Source organism: Ictalurus punctatus, chromosome 5, assembly GCF_001660625.3.
Source record: "Ictalurus punctatus breed USDA103 chromosome 5, Coco_2.0, whole genome shotgun sequence".
Classification (NCBI taxonomy): domain Eukaryota; kingdom Metazoa; phylum Chordata; class Actinopteri; order Siluriformes; family Ictaluridae; genus Ictalurus; species Ictalurus punctatus.
The window spans coordinates 31,728,962-31,744,497 of NC_030420.2; the positions used below are offsets into that span (position 1 = coordinate 31,728,962).

At 43.7% G+C, this 15,536-nt stretch overlaps 2 protein-coding genes across 2 annotated transcripts; one reads left to right on the forward strand and one right to left on the reverse strand.

Annotated features, from left to right (window-relative positions):
* The first annotated feature begins 1,034 nt into the window (after positions 1–1,034).
* si:dkey-222n6.2 (keratin, type II cytoskeletal 8) lies at positions 1,035–7,488 on the forward strand. Its single transcript, XM_017466982.3, has 9 exons — positions 1,035–1,328; positions 2,261–2,469; positions 4,876–4,936; positions 5,046–5,141; positions 5,240–5,404; positions 5,595–5,720; positions 6,363–6,583; positions 6,746–6,792; positions 7,146–7,488. Exons 1-9 carry the CDS (start codon positions 1,050–1,052, stop codon positions 7,235–7,237), a joined length of 1,296 nt encoding a protein of 431 aa, XP_017322471.1. The 5' UTR covers positions 1,035–1,049; the 3' UTR covers positions 7,238–7,488.
* A 665-nt stretch (positions 7,489–8,153) lies between these two features.
* Positions 8,154–15,508, reverse strand: si:ch73-233m11.2 (NACHT, LRR and PYD domains-containing protein 3). The gene is made up of 9 exons (XM_053680441.1): positions 15,267–15,508; positions 12,527–14,096; positions 11,079–11,240; positions 10,816–10,983; positions 10,463–10,636; positions 9,550–9,723; positions 9,060–9,233; positions 8,754–8,918; positions 8,154–8,644 (listed from the first exon to the last, which is right to left on the reverse strand). The coding sequence occupies exons 1-9, from the start codon at positions 15,292–15,294 to the stop codon at positions 8,575–8,577; spliced, it is 2,685 nt and encodes an 894-aa protein (XP_053536416.1). The 5' UTR covers positions 15,295–15,508; the 3' UTR covers positions 8,154–8,574.
* Between the last annotated feature and the right edge of the window lie 28 nt (positions 15,509–15,536).

Sequence of the window (15,536 nt, forward strand, 5' to 3'; positions counted from 1 at the left end):
AATGGAACAATGATTTAAAAATAAGGATAATACAAATGTTTCGTGACTGTTTAAAGCTTCCCAATCTGACTTGTCAATTATTAAAAGAGACTAAACTGAAACAAAGCAGTGAACTAAACAGGTACAAGCAAAAAAAATTAACAATCCAAGAAGGATATATAAATTCACCGACAACAGGTGTATTATTATTATTATTATTGTTGTTGTTGTTGTTGTTATTTTAAAGCACGATATCTCGTGGTTCTAAGCATGCACAGTCCTTCTGTTTAAAGCTGTGCTTAATGTGACTCCTTGGTTTCATACACGTGACCAGTTGAACGCTTGTGCACTGCTGTCCAATCCTAGTCGAGGAGGCGGAGCTTGTCCGAATATGGGTGGGGAATAATAATATTTACCACCACAGACTTTCAAGACGAACAAGAAGTCCGTTGCTCTTTGTCGCCCTCTCGTGGTGCGGCGTGATTTTGCAGTTTATGCCCCATTTCGTAAAGCCTGTCAGACCTCTTCACCTTAGCCAGGTTCCTCACTCACTCACTCACTCACTCTCTCTCTCTCTCTCTCTCTCTCTCTCTCTCTCTCTAGATATAAATATAGATAGATAGATTATATATATATATATATATATATATATATATATATATATATATATATATATATATATATATATAAAACATTTTTTGTAGTTGTTGAGAATGTCCGAAATGTGTCAGCTAGATTGACCTTGACATGATGAGTGTGAGAAATCATTGTAAGCTCTTTGAGTCGACAAAAACACTAACACACAGTGATGACATTACCATTCAACACGACTCAGAAGGCATGAAGGTAAAAGAGCATGTTACTGTGTTATGATACTCGTGTGTGTGTCTTTACACAGATTGCATTGAATTTTTGATGTGTGGCCGAACTGGTTTTGAAGAATGTACATGCCTTCTTTTTTTTTACTTCACACCTGCAGACCCACACACACCCACTTACCACACCTCCAACTGCAGCCTTATAACCCGACCGTCCACGATTAAACTCACTGTCTCCATCTCTCAGCAGCCATGAGCAGCCGGAAGCATATAAGCACCACGCGAAACTTCAGCAGCCGCTCTCTTGGCTCGCATGATGCTTTTAAAAGGACCAGACCCCACTTGGGGAACTCTTACTTTGGGTTTGGGAATCAGCCTGCTCTGGGGTCATCCCTCACTGCTGTCGTGACAGACAGGAGCCTCCTGGAGCCCGTGAAGCTTAACCTGGATCCAAACATTCATGCTATCAAAGTGCAGGAAAAGGAGCAGATCAAGACCCTCAATGACCGCTTTGCTTCCTTCATCGATAAGGTGAGACACTGTCTTGTCAACTTGTGTTTTAAATAACTGTGAAAACCTAAAGGCACTTATCACATCCTGTTCTGCACCATATTGCCTTCTGGACCCACCATTCCTCAAGATAAGGTCTTCTGCTCAATGCCATATATGGTGTAAATTTCTTCCTCTATGCTATGAACTAGAATATCTGCCAACTGTCTTCATTTTGCACTGGAGAGCCTTCCTTATCTTAGCAGCAGGAATGACTCAGCAGAGGAGACTTTTACCGCTCACATGCTCTAAGGCAGGGGTTCCCAAACTTTTCCAGAGCAAGGCCCCCCAAATGGCATTAACATTTGACCAAGGCCCCCCTTTTGCAAGATGTCTTTAAAACACATTAAAAATACAGACTTCTGAATATATCAACCTTTTTTTTCCATTAATAATTACATCTTACATCTTTACATTACATTATATTAGGAATTGTTTGTGTGTGTGTGAGTGGTTGTCTGAGAGTGAGCAAGAGAAAACATTCAGTTATTTATTTTTCCACACCAAATTGTTGAGGCCCCCTGGGCGCCCCCTGGTGGCCACCAAGGGGGCCGCGGCCCCCACTTTGAAAACCACGGCTCTATGTCACTAATGATTCATAGATTGCGGCAGGGATCCAAAGTAACCGAAAGACATAACACATGATAAGCTCCGGAGAGTCGCGGTTAGTCATGATATCGAACAAGAAGGCTTACACTACAGTAGCACTATAATGACACCATCGGGGTTTAACCTTATAGCGTAGGGCTTCATCATAGACATACAACTAATAAACATCCACGCAAGAATGCATTGGTTTTCTGAAAGACAGATCACCAGCAATATTTGTGCCAAGCCTTCAATCATGGCAGACAGAAAAGTGCGTTCGCTGTAAGCCGTCTGTTTCTTTTATATTTGTGTGCGATCTACCTCAGGTGCGTCATCTGGAGCAGCAGAATAAGGTGCTGGAGACGAAGCTGCAGCTGTTACAGAGCAGCCCTCCGACCGAATCCAACATGGAGTACACATTCAACATGTACATCAGTACGTTACAGTCTGAGCTCAGCACCTTGCAGAACAACGAGGCGTACCTGAACGCTGAGCTCCACAGTGTTGAGTCGCTGGTGGAGGACAACAAACGCAAGTGAGACACTTTACGGAGCATTAAAAAAAAACATATGAGCTGTAGCATAATGCAGGGCTGAGGGTGTACTTATGATTCTTATGATTAAGTTCATTCTCAAATTCGAACACAAACTTACTAGTAAACTTTATAGAAAACGCTCAACGTGACAGTTATATAAAAAGCTCATTAGGCAACTAAAGAGCTCGGGCATTTATTCTAAACGGAAGGAGTTTACGAATATGCAAACTGAAAAAAATGAAATGGCCCCACCCGTTTTTCTCTTCTTGGAACACTAGGATCATTCGTACATTCAGTTTTACAGATGACCAACAGAAAGTCCCCTCCGAAACTATTGGAACGGCAAAGCCAGTTTAGTGTTTGTGCTGTACACCCAAGAGAGTTGGGTTTGAGATCAAGAGGTGGAGATGAGATGAGAGATGAGAGCTTGTATTTCCTGGTATTTACATCTAGATGTGTTAAACAACATAAAATGTTGCACTTTCTGTATCAAATCAAAACCCGATTTTTAGCCGAGCAAAAGTATAGGAACAGACAGGTCTTGTAAATGAAAGTAAGTAACATTTAATATTTGGTTGCATACCCCTTGCTTGCAATAACTGCATCAAACCGGCGACTCATTGACCTCCAGTTTGTTGGTTTTTTCTTTTGTGATGCTTTTCTAGACTTCTTTGAGTTGTTGTTTGTTTCTTGGTCTCTTCTTCAAGAAGTGAAATGTTGCTCAATTAGCTTAAGGTCTGGTGAGGGACTTGGCCGGTCAGAAACCTTCCACTTTTCCCACTGATGAAGTCGTTTGTTGAGTTTTTGATCGTTGTCTTGCTGCATGATAAAGTTCCCCCCGATTAATCTGGATGCATTTCTCTGTAAATTGGCAGACAAGATGTTCCTGTAAACTGTAAACTTTACTGATGAGTTCCATCATCAAAAAAAAAATAGTGATCCTGTTCTAGAAGCAGCCATGCAAGCCCAGGCCATGACACTACCTCCACCATGCTCGACTGATAAGCTTGCATGTTTTGGATCATGGGCCGATCCTTTCTTTTTCCACCCTTTGGCCTTTCCATCACTTTCGTAGTTCACCTTGGTTCCAGAACTTTAGTGGCTCGTCTCTTAATTTTTTTGCAAATTCCAATCTGTCTTTCCGATTCTTCCTGCTGATGACTGGTTTGCATCTTGGATTCCAATAGTTTCGGAGGGGATTCCATCACTGTTCGACGACCTGAGTGATACTGCTGAAAAAATACCCGTCAATCATTTTGCTGTACAACTTTTAAAAAAACAAACAAAAAAAAACAACTTAACCTAATCATAATAGACATGGTTAAACAATTAAGAATAGCGATCGACCGATAATCGGTTTTACAGATATTTTTCCCGATATTTATGCATTTTTCCATAATCGGATATCGGTTTTGTAATATCGGATCCACCTATAAATGGCGCCACCGTGTGAGCGTTCTGAGAATTGCACGCAGGACCGCCATTGCAGCGCTGTATCCGAGGGGAGACGAGTCAACAACGGTGTGCACGGGTAAAGTATACTTGCTTTGCTTTAATTAATAAGCTTTATTTAACGTGATGAAGTCCCGTGATCTGTTTACCTCATCGAAGCTTTTATTTTAAAAAAAATTTGTTTATAAATAAAGCGGATTGTTCAGTTCAGTGGTGCCGTTAGCATTGTGTCAAAAACAGAAGTAAAACATTAAATAAACATCGGTTATCGGGCACATAAACATACAAATATCGGTATCGGTATCGGTATCGGTTATAAAAATCAATATCGGTCGATCTCTAATTAAGAGGATTCGAGAGCTGGTTTCATGTGATTATGTCACACAGCATGATTCCAAACAAACAAGCTGGTACTATTTTAGGAGCAGAAACTGAAGCTCAAATACAAGTCGAATCACTTCAAGCATGAAAATGACATGCCAGACATTTTTACCCTTTAACGCCCATTTCTACAGAATTCTAGCGTAACCTGTTTCATCTCTTTGTTCATAGATTAGGCGAATAATCTGTGGTGTTACAGAGAACTGGGGATTAGAGGTGTGCATCAAGACTGGGAAAAATGTAGGTGTGAGCGGAGGTTCAGAAAATAAAAGGCAACGTTCGTTAACCCTGGACTCAGCAGGTCGCTCGCGTGGCGCTAAGCGCCACGTTTCCAGCTTTCACTCATTTGTTCATGGTATAAATTGTTGTTTAATCTACACGACAATCGCATGAGCGTGTAATATACAGTATATATTACAATTTCACGGGCATGTACAAACAAAAAAATAATAACCGGTGGTCAAAAAGTGGTCATTTGGGATTTTAAAAGATCTCTAGTGTGGATTGTAGAATCAAAAAGAATATACTTAAACACACACACAAACACGCACGCACCACTTTCCTTCGATGCAGGTATGAAGAAGAGATTAACAAGAGATACACAGCAGAAAATGATTTTGTGTGCTTGAAGAAGGTAAGACACGCATTCAAATCTACACACCGTTTCATCATGGCACAGATGGCAAAAACGTATTTACTGTACTGATTAATCCTTTTTTACTTTGCATTTCCTGTTCTGACAGGATGTTGATTCTGACTACTTGGGCAGAATTAATCTAGAGGAGATGCTGTCTGGAGTTCAACAAGAATTTGACTTCCTCAAGGCCTTGTATGCAGAGGTACGTGCACGCTCTTCTGTTAGTTTTCAGTAGCACATCATCTGTTCTGTAATTCTCCGTGCATCGCTCTCTGGTTACACGCCTCTCTTTCTGAACAGGAAGTGCGGGAGCTGAAGGAGCAGCTGAAGGACACCTCAGTGGTGGTTGAGATGGATAACAGCAGGGAGTTGAACATGAAGCAGGTAGTGAAGGAGGTGAAGAGTCAGTTTGAGGAGGTCTCGGCACGCAGCCGGAAGGAAGCCGAGGCCTGGTACAAGAACAAGGTGACGACCCCCCTTCCTCTATATTTACACTTATATCTGTCACTGGAGGGGTCCCCTCAACGGTACATCTTTACCCATGTATGAACACCAAGTGCCAACCTTAACAAGCCGACACTCAGGCCTACATTTGTGTATACATATGTGTGTGTGTGTGTTAGTTTTGTAACCTGTCATGCGTTTCCCTTGTCAGTTTGATCTGGTATCATCACAGGCTGAGCAGAACAGCTCAGATATAAAGAGCACTAAGCATGAAATCGCCAAGATAAAGAGACTGATCACAAAGCTGCAGGCAGACATAATGGCTGCTAAAGAGAAGGTAACAACCAGCAAGGAACCACCCAGTTCACACACACCTCACACATTAATTAGAGTACACACCACGGCATCGAACAAGCAGGAAACTCCAGCCACTACCCGTTTAGCCGCGTGTTTTTAGCTCATTCGTCATAAAGTATAATATCCAGTGGTTGTTGTGAGTTAATCAGAAACAGTGACGGTGTGTAGGTTATGTAGGTATATACTACAAGGTGTAGGTATGAAGGTATTCTCTTCTCAGAGTGAATCTGTTTCGTCACTCACTGAACAACATCCCTACAGTGAAGCACGGTGACGGTAGCGTCACTTACCTGCAAAGTTCACATTTGAAACGGCTTCCTAAAGAAAGTCATTTGGCTAGCGGAAGTGAGTGAATGAGTCAGCGATCATATGTGCACCAGTGTTAGCATGAACAATCTTCTCCATTTTCACATCTGGGGGGGTAATCAGATTTTTTGAAATGCTGTTTATTTCTGGTTGAAATACATATGCCGGTTCAGGAAAGCTTATAGTTCCTGAAAATAAATCGAGAGAGGAAGAGAGACAAAGAGAGAGAGAGAGAGAGAGAGAGAGGTTTGTGTAGGCTATTGTTCAATTCATTCATGCATTTATTTATTTGTTTGTTTGTTTGTTTGTTTTGCAGTGTAAGAGCGTGGATGGACGGATTGTGGAGGCGGAGCGACATGGCGAGGAGGCGGTGCTTGATGCTAAGCAACAACTTAAACAACTGGTGGAAGCACTGAAGAAAGCCAAGCAGGACATGACCAGGCAGGTTCGTGAGTACCAGGGGCTGATGAACATCAAACTGGGCCTGGACGTTGAGATCGCCACCTACAAGAAACTTCTGGAAGGGGAAGAGAACCGGTGAGAGAGATCTTATTAAAGCAGGGTGAAAGCTGACAGGATATTGAGGTGTAGCTGCACCGATTTCACTCATAGCCTCGACGTGCTGTATGTCTTTAATTGGACGATATTAAGTGGTTTACAAATAATGTAATCAACTACTCTCTGTGTGTCATCCAACAGAATTGGTCAGGATTCTGTTATACGTGTCCAGACCGTGCCAAACACCAGTAAGTATTATGCATTCGTCGATTTATATTAGGGACTTCACAAATACCATATATGGATGCAGGCATAATCTTCAGCCAATCAGAAGTATGCCTGATTGAATTAGTTTAACACTTGATAATATTTATTGCTCCATCAGTTAATGTGTAGCATTAGAGCTGAATGTTTTCTCAAGTTTGTGTGGCAACCTGGGGAAAACCTTCACATCATATACTCTCTCTCTCTCTCTGTCTCTCTGTGTGTGTGTATATATCTTTTTGGGGGTTTTTTCCGGATGTTTGCCGGACGTCATCCGACAGGTTTCCCCAGACCCACCTCACATTTAATATAAACTCGTGTGTCGTGTCTATTCCAGGTCACACCGAGTCTGTGAAAACCATCATTTGCACCAACGTTCACGTTAAGACGTCCGAGACTCAAGACAACGACGTCATCTCTGCTAAATAATTCAGATTTATCATAAAAAGTGACTTTTCCTCCCCTGACCCTTTGTCTCTTTCATATGATTCGTTTTGATATCTTTGTTTTCTTTTCTCTAAGTACTGAAAAACTTTGATAGATAGTGCTCCCAGAGTGAGCGACGGAGTGAACGGGCAGATGGACGTGTGTGAGTGAACATGTTTGTGAGAGAGAGTTAGTGCACTAAGTGTGTGAGCTGTAATGTATACCTGATCAATAAAGACTCATTATTATCATTATTATGATGTGGGCACCATATCATCACACTCATATGTGGCTCTTCACCAAATTTAGCAGCACATATCTATATATACAGGGCGCATGGTGGTTAGCACGTTCACCTCACACCTCCAGGGTCGGGGGATCGATTCACACCGTGGCCCTGTGTGTGCGGAGTTTGCATGTTCTCCCCGTGCTGCGGGGGTTTCCTCCGGGTACTCCGGTTTCCTCCGCCAGTCCAAAGACATGCATGGTAGGCTGATTGGCGTGTCCAAAGTGTCCGTAGTGTATGAATGTGTGTGTGATTGTGCCCTACGATGGATTTGCACTCTGTCCAGGGTGTACCCCGCCTTGTGCCCGATGCTCCCTGGGATAGGCTCCAGGTTTCCCCGTGACCCTGAAAAGGATAGGCGGTATAGAAGATGGACGGATATCTATATATATATCTGAAATGTTTTTGTATGCCGTAGCGTTACAATTTCTGTCCACTCTTTCCCGTAGACGAGTTCTGCTACCTCGGCAGCACCGTATCCGTAAAAGCGAATATCGATGATGATGTAAAGTGCACACCTGGGCGTGCTAACGCAAGTCTGGCTTTTGGCAGGCCATGTAAACGTCTTCGGGATGATCATGGCATTCGGTTAGGAGAGAAAAAAAAAAGAGACAAAATTGATTTAAACGATCATTAGGGGTACCAATAATTTTAATGGTTATATTTTATAAAGCACAGAAAGACAAGGTAAAGTAGGCAGCATAGGATCGCTAAAAAAAATTATTAAAAAAAGAATAATAAAAAGACATTATAGCCCGCTAATACACTAACTCACTTTGGTAGTTAATAAGTAACTGTTATGTGAATAAATGATGCAATGATGTACAATTCAACGTAACACACGGAAAATACTGTCTTTAGTTTGTAAATCCACTTATTTTTTCACATCATACAAACAGCCCTGACTTGTGTTCATGCCAAAATCAATAAACTTGCCTCTGCTCATGAAACCGCGCGGAGTGCGTTATTGCGGAATTGGCAGTAAATGAGGCGTTATTCGAACGCTTTACTCATTTTATAAGCTCGTTCTGGCTGCGTGAAAGCTCGTGCTGCGTTAATATCGTATCGTTTCGTAGACGTCCATCAGCTCGAAAACGTCCTCGCTGAAGTCATTATACTGCACACTGAAAAGAAGAAGACACAAACGTAATGAGACAGCGCCGAGCTGCAGCCATGTAGCACGGGTTGTGGGTTTGTTTGTTTGCTCTGTGCCTGGTTAAGACGTTTGCTTACTTCAGTTCCAAGACTGGACGTTCTCGAACGAGCCCGACCAATCGGGGAACGGAAATGTCGGTGAGGTTGTTGTTCTTCACGATCAGGCTCGTTAAGGAGCTACAAGCCATGACGGCTTGGCACAGCTCGTCGACACAGGCGTCCGTCAGATCCACCATCTCAAGACTGCCAAGACAAGCACAGCGGAACAACAGTTGGCACTAGTCATGGTGTGAGACACAGAAAAAAACTGCCCATCATTGCTAAAGTGTGTGTGTGTGTGTGTGTGTGTGTATGTGTGTGTACGTGTACATAAGTTTGATTTACTCAAGATGCTGTAGCTGGCAGTGAGGGTGTTTCAGGGCCCTCAAGATGTGTTTGGCTGCAACGTCCCCTACTTTGTTTACTCCGATGGCAAGTTCCTTCAACCTGGAAGCTTCACACACCAACACACTGCCCAGTGCGCTGAACACCGACTCGGTCAGCTCACATGCATTCATACTGAGACACACACACACACACACACACACACACAACCATACACAGATAAAGGATTAACCAAATACTGCAATCAATATATATTAAATGTCCTGCTGGATAGTGAGCTCTCATACACATACGCAAACACGCATGGACAAAAGCATACATGCATATTACACACACATGTGCATACACACACACACTCACACACACACACACACACACGCGGACACCCTGTGCTGCCACCTAGTGGCAACGAAACTTTCACACCCACACGTATACTATAAACGCATCCATACACATATGTACATGAACACACACACACACACACACACACCGTAACTTCTCCAGTGAACACTTGGGGGATTTCAGGGCATGGCAGATGAGGAGCACGTTTGATTCGTCGAGGTCGTTGACGGACAGGTCCAGCTCGGTCAGACAGCAGTGTTCTGATTGAAGTGCGGCTGCTAGGGACGGGCAGCAGGAACCGGTCAGCTCACAATCATATAAACTGCAGAAGAAACACACACACACACACACACACACACACACACATACACACACACACACACACACACACACAAACACACTCTCTCTCTCTCTCTCTAGTGTTCTCATTTCTAGTGAAGCTCATTTGCAGCCCTGTAAAGAGGGTTTTATTCTTGTCTGAGTGCACAGCGACATCTTGTGTTCACAGAGATTATAGCAACTTTAAACTCAAGACAGCAGAGGAATCACAGGGATTGATTGATTGATTGATTGCTAACCAGTATTTATAGATCTTTATCATTTATTAGATTCATTATTTTCACCCCTGCTTTTGTTAAACAGTCTCCTTACCCCACAGCAAGGTTAAAAGGAATATTTCTGCTTTCAGGTTGTCCTGCAACTCTTTTCAGTTGACTGCTGGCTTCTCTCTCTTATTACCTTCCCTGTTTGTGGACGATTACTGAACTTTAAACCAATCTCTGCTATGGCGGTAGCTTTTTTCTATTAGATTGTTGTTTAATAATGTCCTCCCTGAAAACTCTAGCAAGCTCCTTTGACTTTTCTAAAAAAACTTCTTCTTTTTTTTTTTTTAAACACCAGGTGCAATTATTTAAATAAGTATTTAAATAAGATAAGATAAGATAAGATAATATTTTATTAATCCCCAGATGGAGAAATTAGGGATATATATATATATATACCTTGGTGTACATGTATAGCGCGCGTGTGTGTGTATGAGTGTGTATGTGTGTGTGTGCTACCTCAGTGTATTGAGTTTGCAGCGGCCACTTTGTAGCGCTTCTGAGAGATGTTCCAGGGTGTCACCAGCCAGGCTGTTCCTTCTCAGGACCAGATTCCTCAGCTCAGAGAGAGAAGATGTCAGGGCCGATGACAACGCAGCTAAGCACGATCCAGTCAAAGGACAGAGATCCAAACTGTAGAATGCACACACACACACACACACACACACACACAGGGACAGACATCCTGACTTAATGTACGTGACTCAACAAAGAAAAAAAAAACAACAGCAGCAAATTGTAAATAAAAATGACAGCTTATTTGTGTTTGTGAAGGTAAATAAATAAATAAGTAAATAAATGAGAGAGAGAACCCAAGATTCTGCAGCGTGCACGTGGACGTCCCGAGTGCACCGATGAGCCGAAAGAGTCCCTCATCGGTCAGGTTGTTAGCTCCCAGTTCCAACACACACAGCTTAGAACTAGTCAACATCTCAGCGAGTGTCTCACTACAAGCCGGCGTCAGGCAGCAGTCCCACAAGCTACACACACACACACACACACACACACTTACACACTCAGTGACATACATGATAACAAGAGATTCTTTTTCCGTGTGCTCTCGTGAGGATCATACTTGAGTGTGTGCAGGTTGGAGTGTGTGATGGAGGAACACAGGATCTTTACTGTTTCGTCTCCCAGTCTGCAGTGCGTCAGGTTGACTTCGGTGGCTCGTCCGTCCTTCAGCGCCCGAGCGAAATGTCTGATCGCACCCACACTCACTGTACTTTGATGCAAGCTGAAAGGTCAAACGCTTAATAAAGTTATTGAAGGTTTAATGAGAGTACACAAGGGTGTAATCATTTTACCAGCTGTGCAGTCAGGAACTGCTTGCTGGCAGCGCCAATCGCTACGACTCTTTTGACATTTGTAGAAAAAGAGATAATGATAAGGAGTCTTTATCGGTCACATATACATTACAGCACAGCGAAATTATTTTCTTCGCATACCCCAGCATACCAGGAAGTTGGGGTCAGAGCGTAGGGTCAGCCATGATACAGCGCCCCCTGGAGCAGAGAGGGTTAAGAGCATTGCTCAAGGGCCCAACAGTGGCAGCTTGGCTGCACTGGGGTTTGAACCCCCGACCTTCCGATCAGTAACCCAGAGCCTGGGAGTAGACAGGCAGAAACCAGTGTCAAAGATCAGCCCACTGCTTAAAATATCATAATCTTGCTCTATAAATATTAAGTGCAATCTCAGGTTTAACAGTCAGGACTAGGGATGGAGGAAAAACAATCTATTCGTGAGAATGAAATTTAGGGCGCACTTTACTTCTAGCAGTGAGTTGCAGTTACTGATCAGTGGCACAACACTGTCATGGGGAAGGGAAGCAGTAACTGAAAGTGTTGTCATCCATACAAAGGAACGCATTGTATAGTTTCTTATTGGCTCGTTGTTGCACCATTCTAACTGCACAAACTGTCAAACCCTTAATATGACTAAACATACTGACAGCTCACAGCAGGACCTAGACGTTATGTTATTCATCAAGATGCAGAAATTGTTTAATAACTACATCCTGAACTGAAATACAATAGACTCGTGTAGACAAATCTTTCAGCAATTACGGTCGCAATCAAAATGATCCATTGGCTCAACTGTATGCCTGTATGTGTATGTGTAGAGGCAACTGTATGCCTCTACATAGTCTTCAATAATAGGGCTATGGTCAAGACTGCCATTGTCAAGGCTACTAGACTAGAGACTCTTAAGGTAGTCGAGGTCAAGTCAGGATTGGGTTCAAACGAAAGCAAGATGAGTCAAGATCAAGACCAAAAACCATCAAGACCAAGCCTCAGTTTTCTAGAAGAAGGAATTAATTCTTTCAACCTCTGTACAAAAAAAAAAAAAAAAAAAAGGCCACACAAACATTATTTCTGCTCATTAAATTTAGCGAGACCAATAGCCATGCGCGAGACATGTCCAAGTACAACTGCCAATAAGTCCAAATGAATCAAGAAAACATTTCAACACTGGACTTGTCTACCCTCCATTCCCCCCACTGTCTCTCTTCCCCTTACTTACTTGATGGTTTTGGCCAAGCGGAAGACAGTCATGAGCTTCTCCGCCTTCTCCTCTGTCAGTGAGCTCCTGCACAGGTTCAGTAGCTGCAGTTCTCCTAAGCATCGCGCTACAAACGCCAGCGCTGCACAGTCTGCTTCTTGCATGCCACCGTAGCCGATCATCCTCCACTTGCACGACCCCACGCTCTCTCTGACCAGCGTGGGGCTGAACGTGTGGTAGAGGATACGCAAAACATGCCAGTGATTTATGTCGCCCATGCCCGGCAGCACCTCTGCAACCGTACTCATGAGCCAGCGGTGGAACTCGGAGAGACGGCCACTGCTGAAGAGGCCTACGGAGGTTTCCAGAAGCTTCCTCTGCATAGGGTCTGAAAGCCCAGCAAGAAAATAATGGTAGTTGTGTATTTCCATGGGACTTTCTAGGATCCTGCCATCATCGTAGTCAAGGTAAAAGGAGGCCGCCGTTAAGAAGTCTTTGAATGTCGGAGACACGAAGGAGAATGTAGCAGCAGGGGAAGTGGCATCATCAGCGTTGACGTGTAGGAGAGCAGACAGGATCTGGGAGCCCAGGAAGGGTCGAAGGCCACATTTAATGATGTCAGAGTGTGTGCAGGTGACAGATGTGCACTGCTCCGAGAGTTTCCCCAAACCATAAATCAGCTCCTTCGCCGTCTCCACGCTCACCTTATGCTCCTGCAGTAGTGTGTGTGTGATCGTGCAGTAGAGCTCACTCAGTGTCTCCGGGACACAATTTTGATGCTCCAGTCGCTCTTTGCACACACAGGACAGTGTCCAGCAAAATCCAGGACAAGCACAAATCTCCTTGACTCCGACAGCTTGCTCGCAACGAAGGAGAATCTGCTCTCCTTTATCTTTGTTGCCGAAGAAGCGTCGGAAATATGCTTTCCTCTGGGAGCTGGAGAAACCCATGAGGCGAGCAAAACGCACAGATTCCAGCTTGACAGCGTCTCTGGAAGTGAGCAGTAAGGACACACCGGGCAGCAAAGACCCCTCTAGTAAACTGTGCACCAACACAGTGCCCCCTGCTGGCTGATGTGGGTCACACACCAGCTTACCGGATTTTGGGGAATTAGATAGAAGGTCCTGGACGTCGTCCAACACTATAAGTATTGTGTGTGGCATCTTCAAGATTATCTCAAGATGCTCGGCATTGATATGAGTGTGTGTGCTGAGAAGCATGCTCTGCAGACTCTGCTCAGGTCCACGCAGCACGCTCGAACACAATCGCAGGACAAACTTGTAGCGCTGAAGATGGATCCCAGAGGCCCAGTCCCAAATGAGCTGTTCCACTGCCGTGGTCTTGCCCATCCCTGGTCCTCCACACAGGAGCAACTTACCACCCTCAGTGCCTGCTCCAAACTCCTGCGAAATCACACCTTCCAAGTCCAAGGTCTCACACACGCCGTACGTCTTGGCTATGCTGACCGAAAGGGGAATGTAGCATTTGTTTAAAATCACATCTTTGATTGACTGACCACCTAAAAGGGAGCTTTCCTGGGTGGACTTCAGCACACCGTTCCTCATGACCTCCTTGTGCAACGTCTGCACATCTGCAAGAAAACACAAGGGAGTGTTGGTTTGGTATTTCAAGTTACGCACTTGAAATACCAAGTGAGTAACACAAATAGTGCGCAAGTCCTTGAAAACTGTAGACGTGTTGTCGTTCGTGCTGGAGTACGGACCGCCCAAGTAAAAGTCCTAATTCGGCTCGCCAAACGAATTTAGAACCTGTGGCCTAAAGTAAAACTGTCCAAAGTAAAAGCTAGGGGGCAAAACAGGGCAATCACCTCAGAGCCGTAAACACAGCGACTATGCTAATTAATATGCAGTTCTTTGTTAGCAAATAAACACGGCTCTTTCCAAAATAACTAATTTAGCAAAGTGTTTCACAGCAAAGCGTGTGAACACGTCTTCAATTACAACTTTTACTTTTGTTTTTATTTGCAACCTATTCAATTCCCCTCCCCATCAATTCCCCTCCCCATTTCAATATTATGGGCTATTTTTTTGTGGATTCGTGACACAGTATAATCCAAACTCAATCCATTTCAGTTCTAAAACAATACATAAAAATGTAGAAAAGTTTGCGGTAGCTCCGAAGCCTATACACCCTGGATGTCACAGGCAGGCCCTCCAGGATTTCGCTTTTGCGATCTGCAGATTTTCCGCAGATTCCGTCACGGCGTCACGACACGCGTTCAGCCAAAGCCGTCTTCCATTCACGTGCGTCGAACATGAGGACAGCTAAAAGTTCTCGTTTACCAACAAACATCACTGAGAAAGACCGTGCAAAATCGCAATTTCGCGATTTTGCAATTTCAATAAAAGTAGTTTTCCGCAAAAACAAACAAACGAACAAAACTCTGCACGTTATATCGCAAATTTGGAAGGGAAAAAAAAAAAGATTTTGGTCGCTACAATCACAAAAGCACCATGCAGACACACATTCACTCTTAGGGGCAATTTAGTGCATCCAATCCCAATTTGGGAGGTGGGAGGAAACCGGCGAACCCAGAGAAAACCCAAACTAACATGAGGAAAACAGGCAGAGTTCATAATTGAACCCGAGACCCTGGGGCTGGAGGTGATGTACGTTCAATCCATTTTGTGCATTCACGCCTGTGCTAGAGAGAGATATCAAGAAGCAAACAGAAGGAAAGTGGGAGGAAATGAGAAGGAAACTGAGAGAAAGTGAAAGGAATGAGGGGGAAAAGTCTTACCAGAGAGACAATCCAGACTCGCCTCCATAATCTCATGGATTTCTGCTTCCTGTTTATTTATTTATTGATTTATTGATTGATTATTATTATTTTTATGTTCCTCAGAAGCTCTTCTGCAGTGAATTTGACAGACCTCAGCGTTTCTGGCGGGACCAGGAAGTAAACCTGATGGGCTGTGCCTTTATGCTGACACTGTACTTTCACCATAACACCATTAGACGTTGCACGTGGCGCTCGCGCATGATGGGCGTGTCTCTGTTGATACTGGAC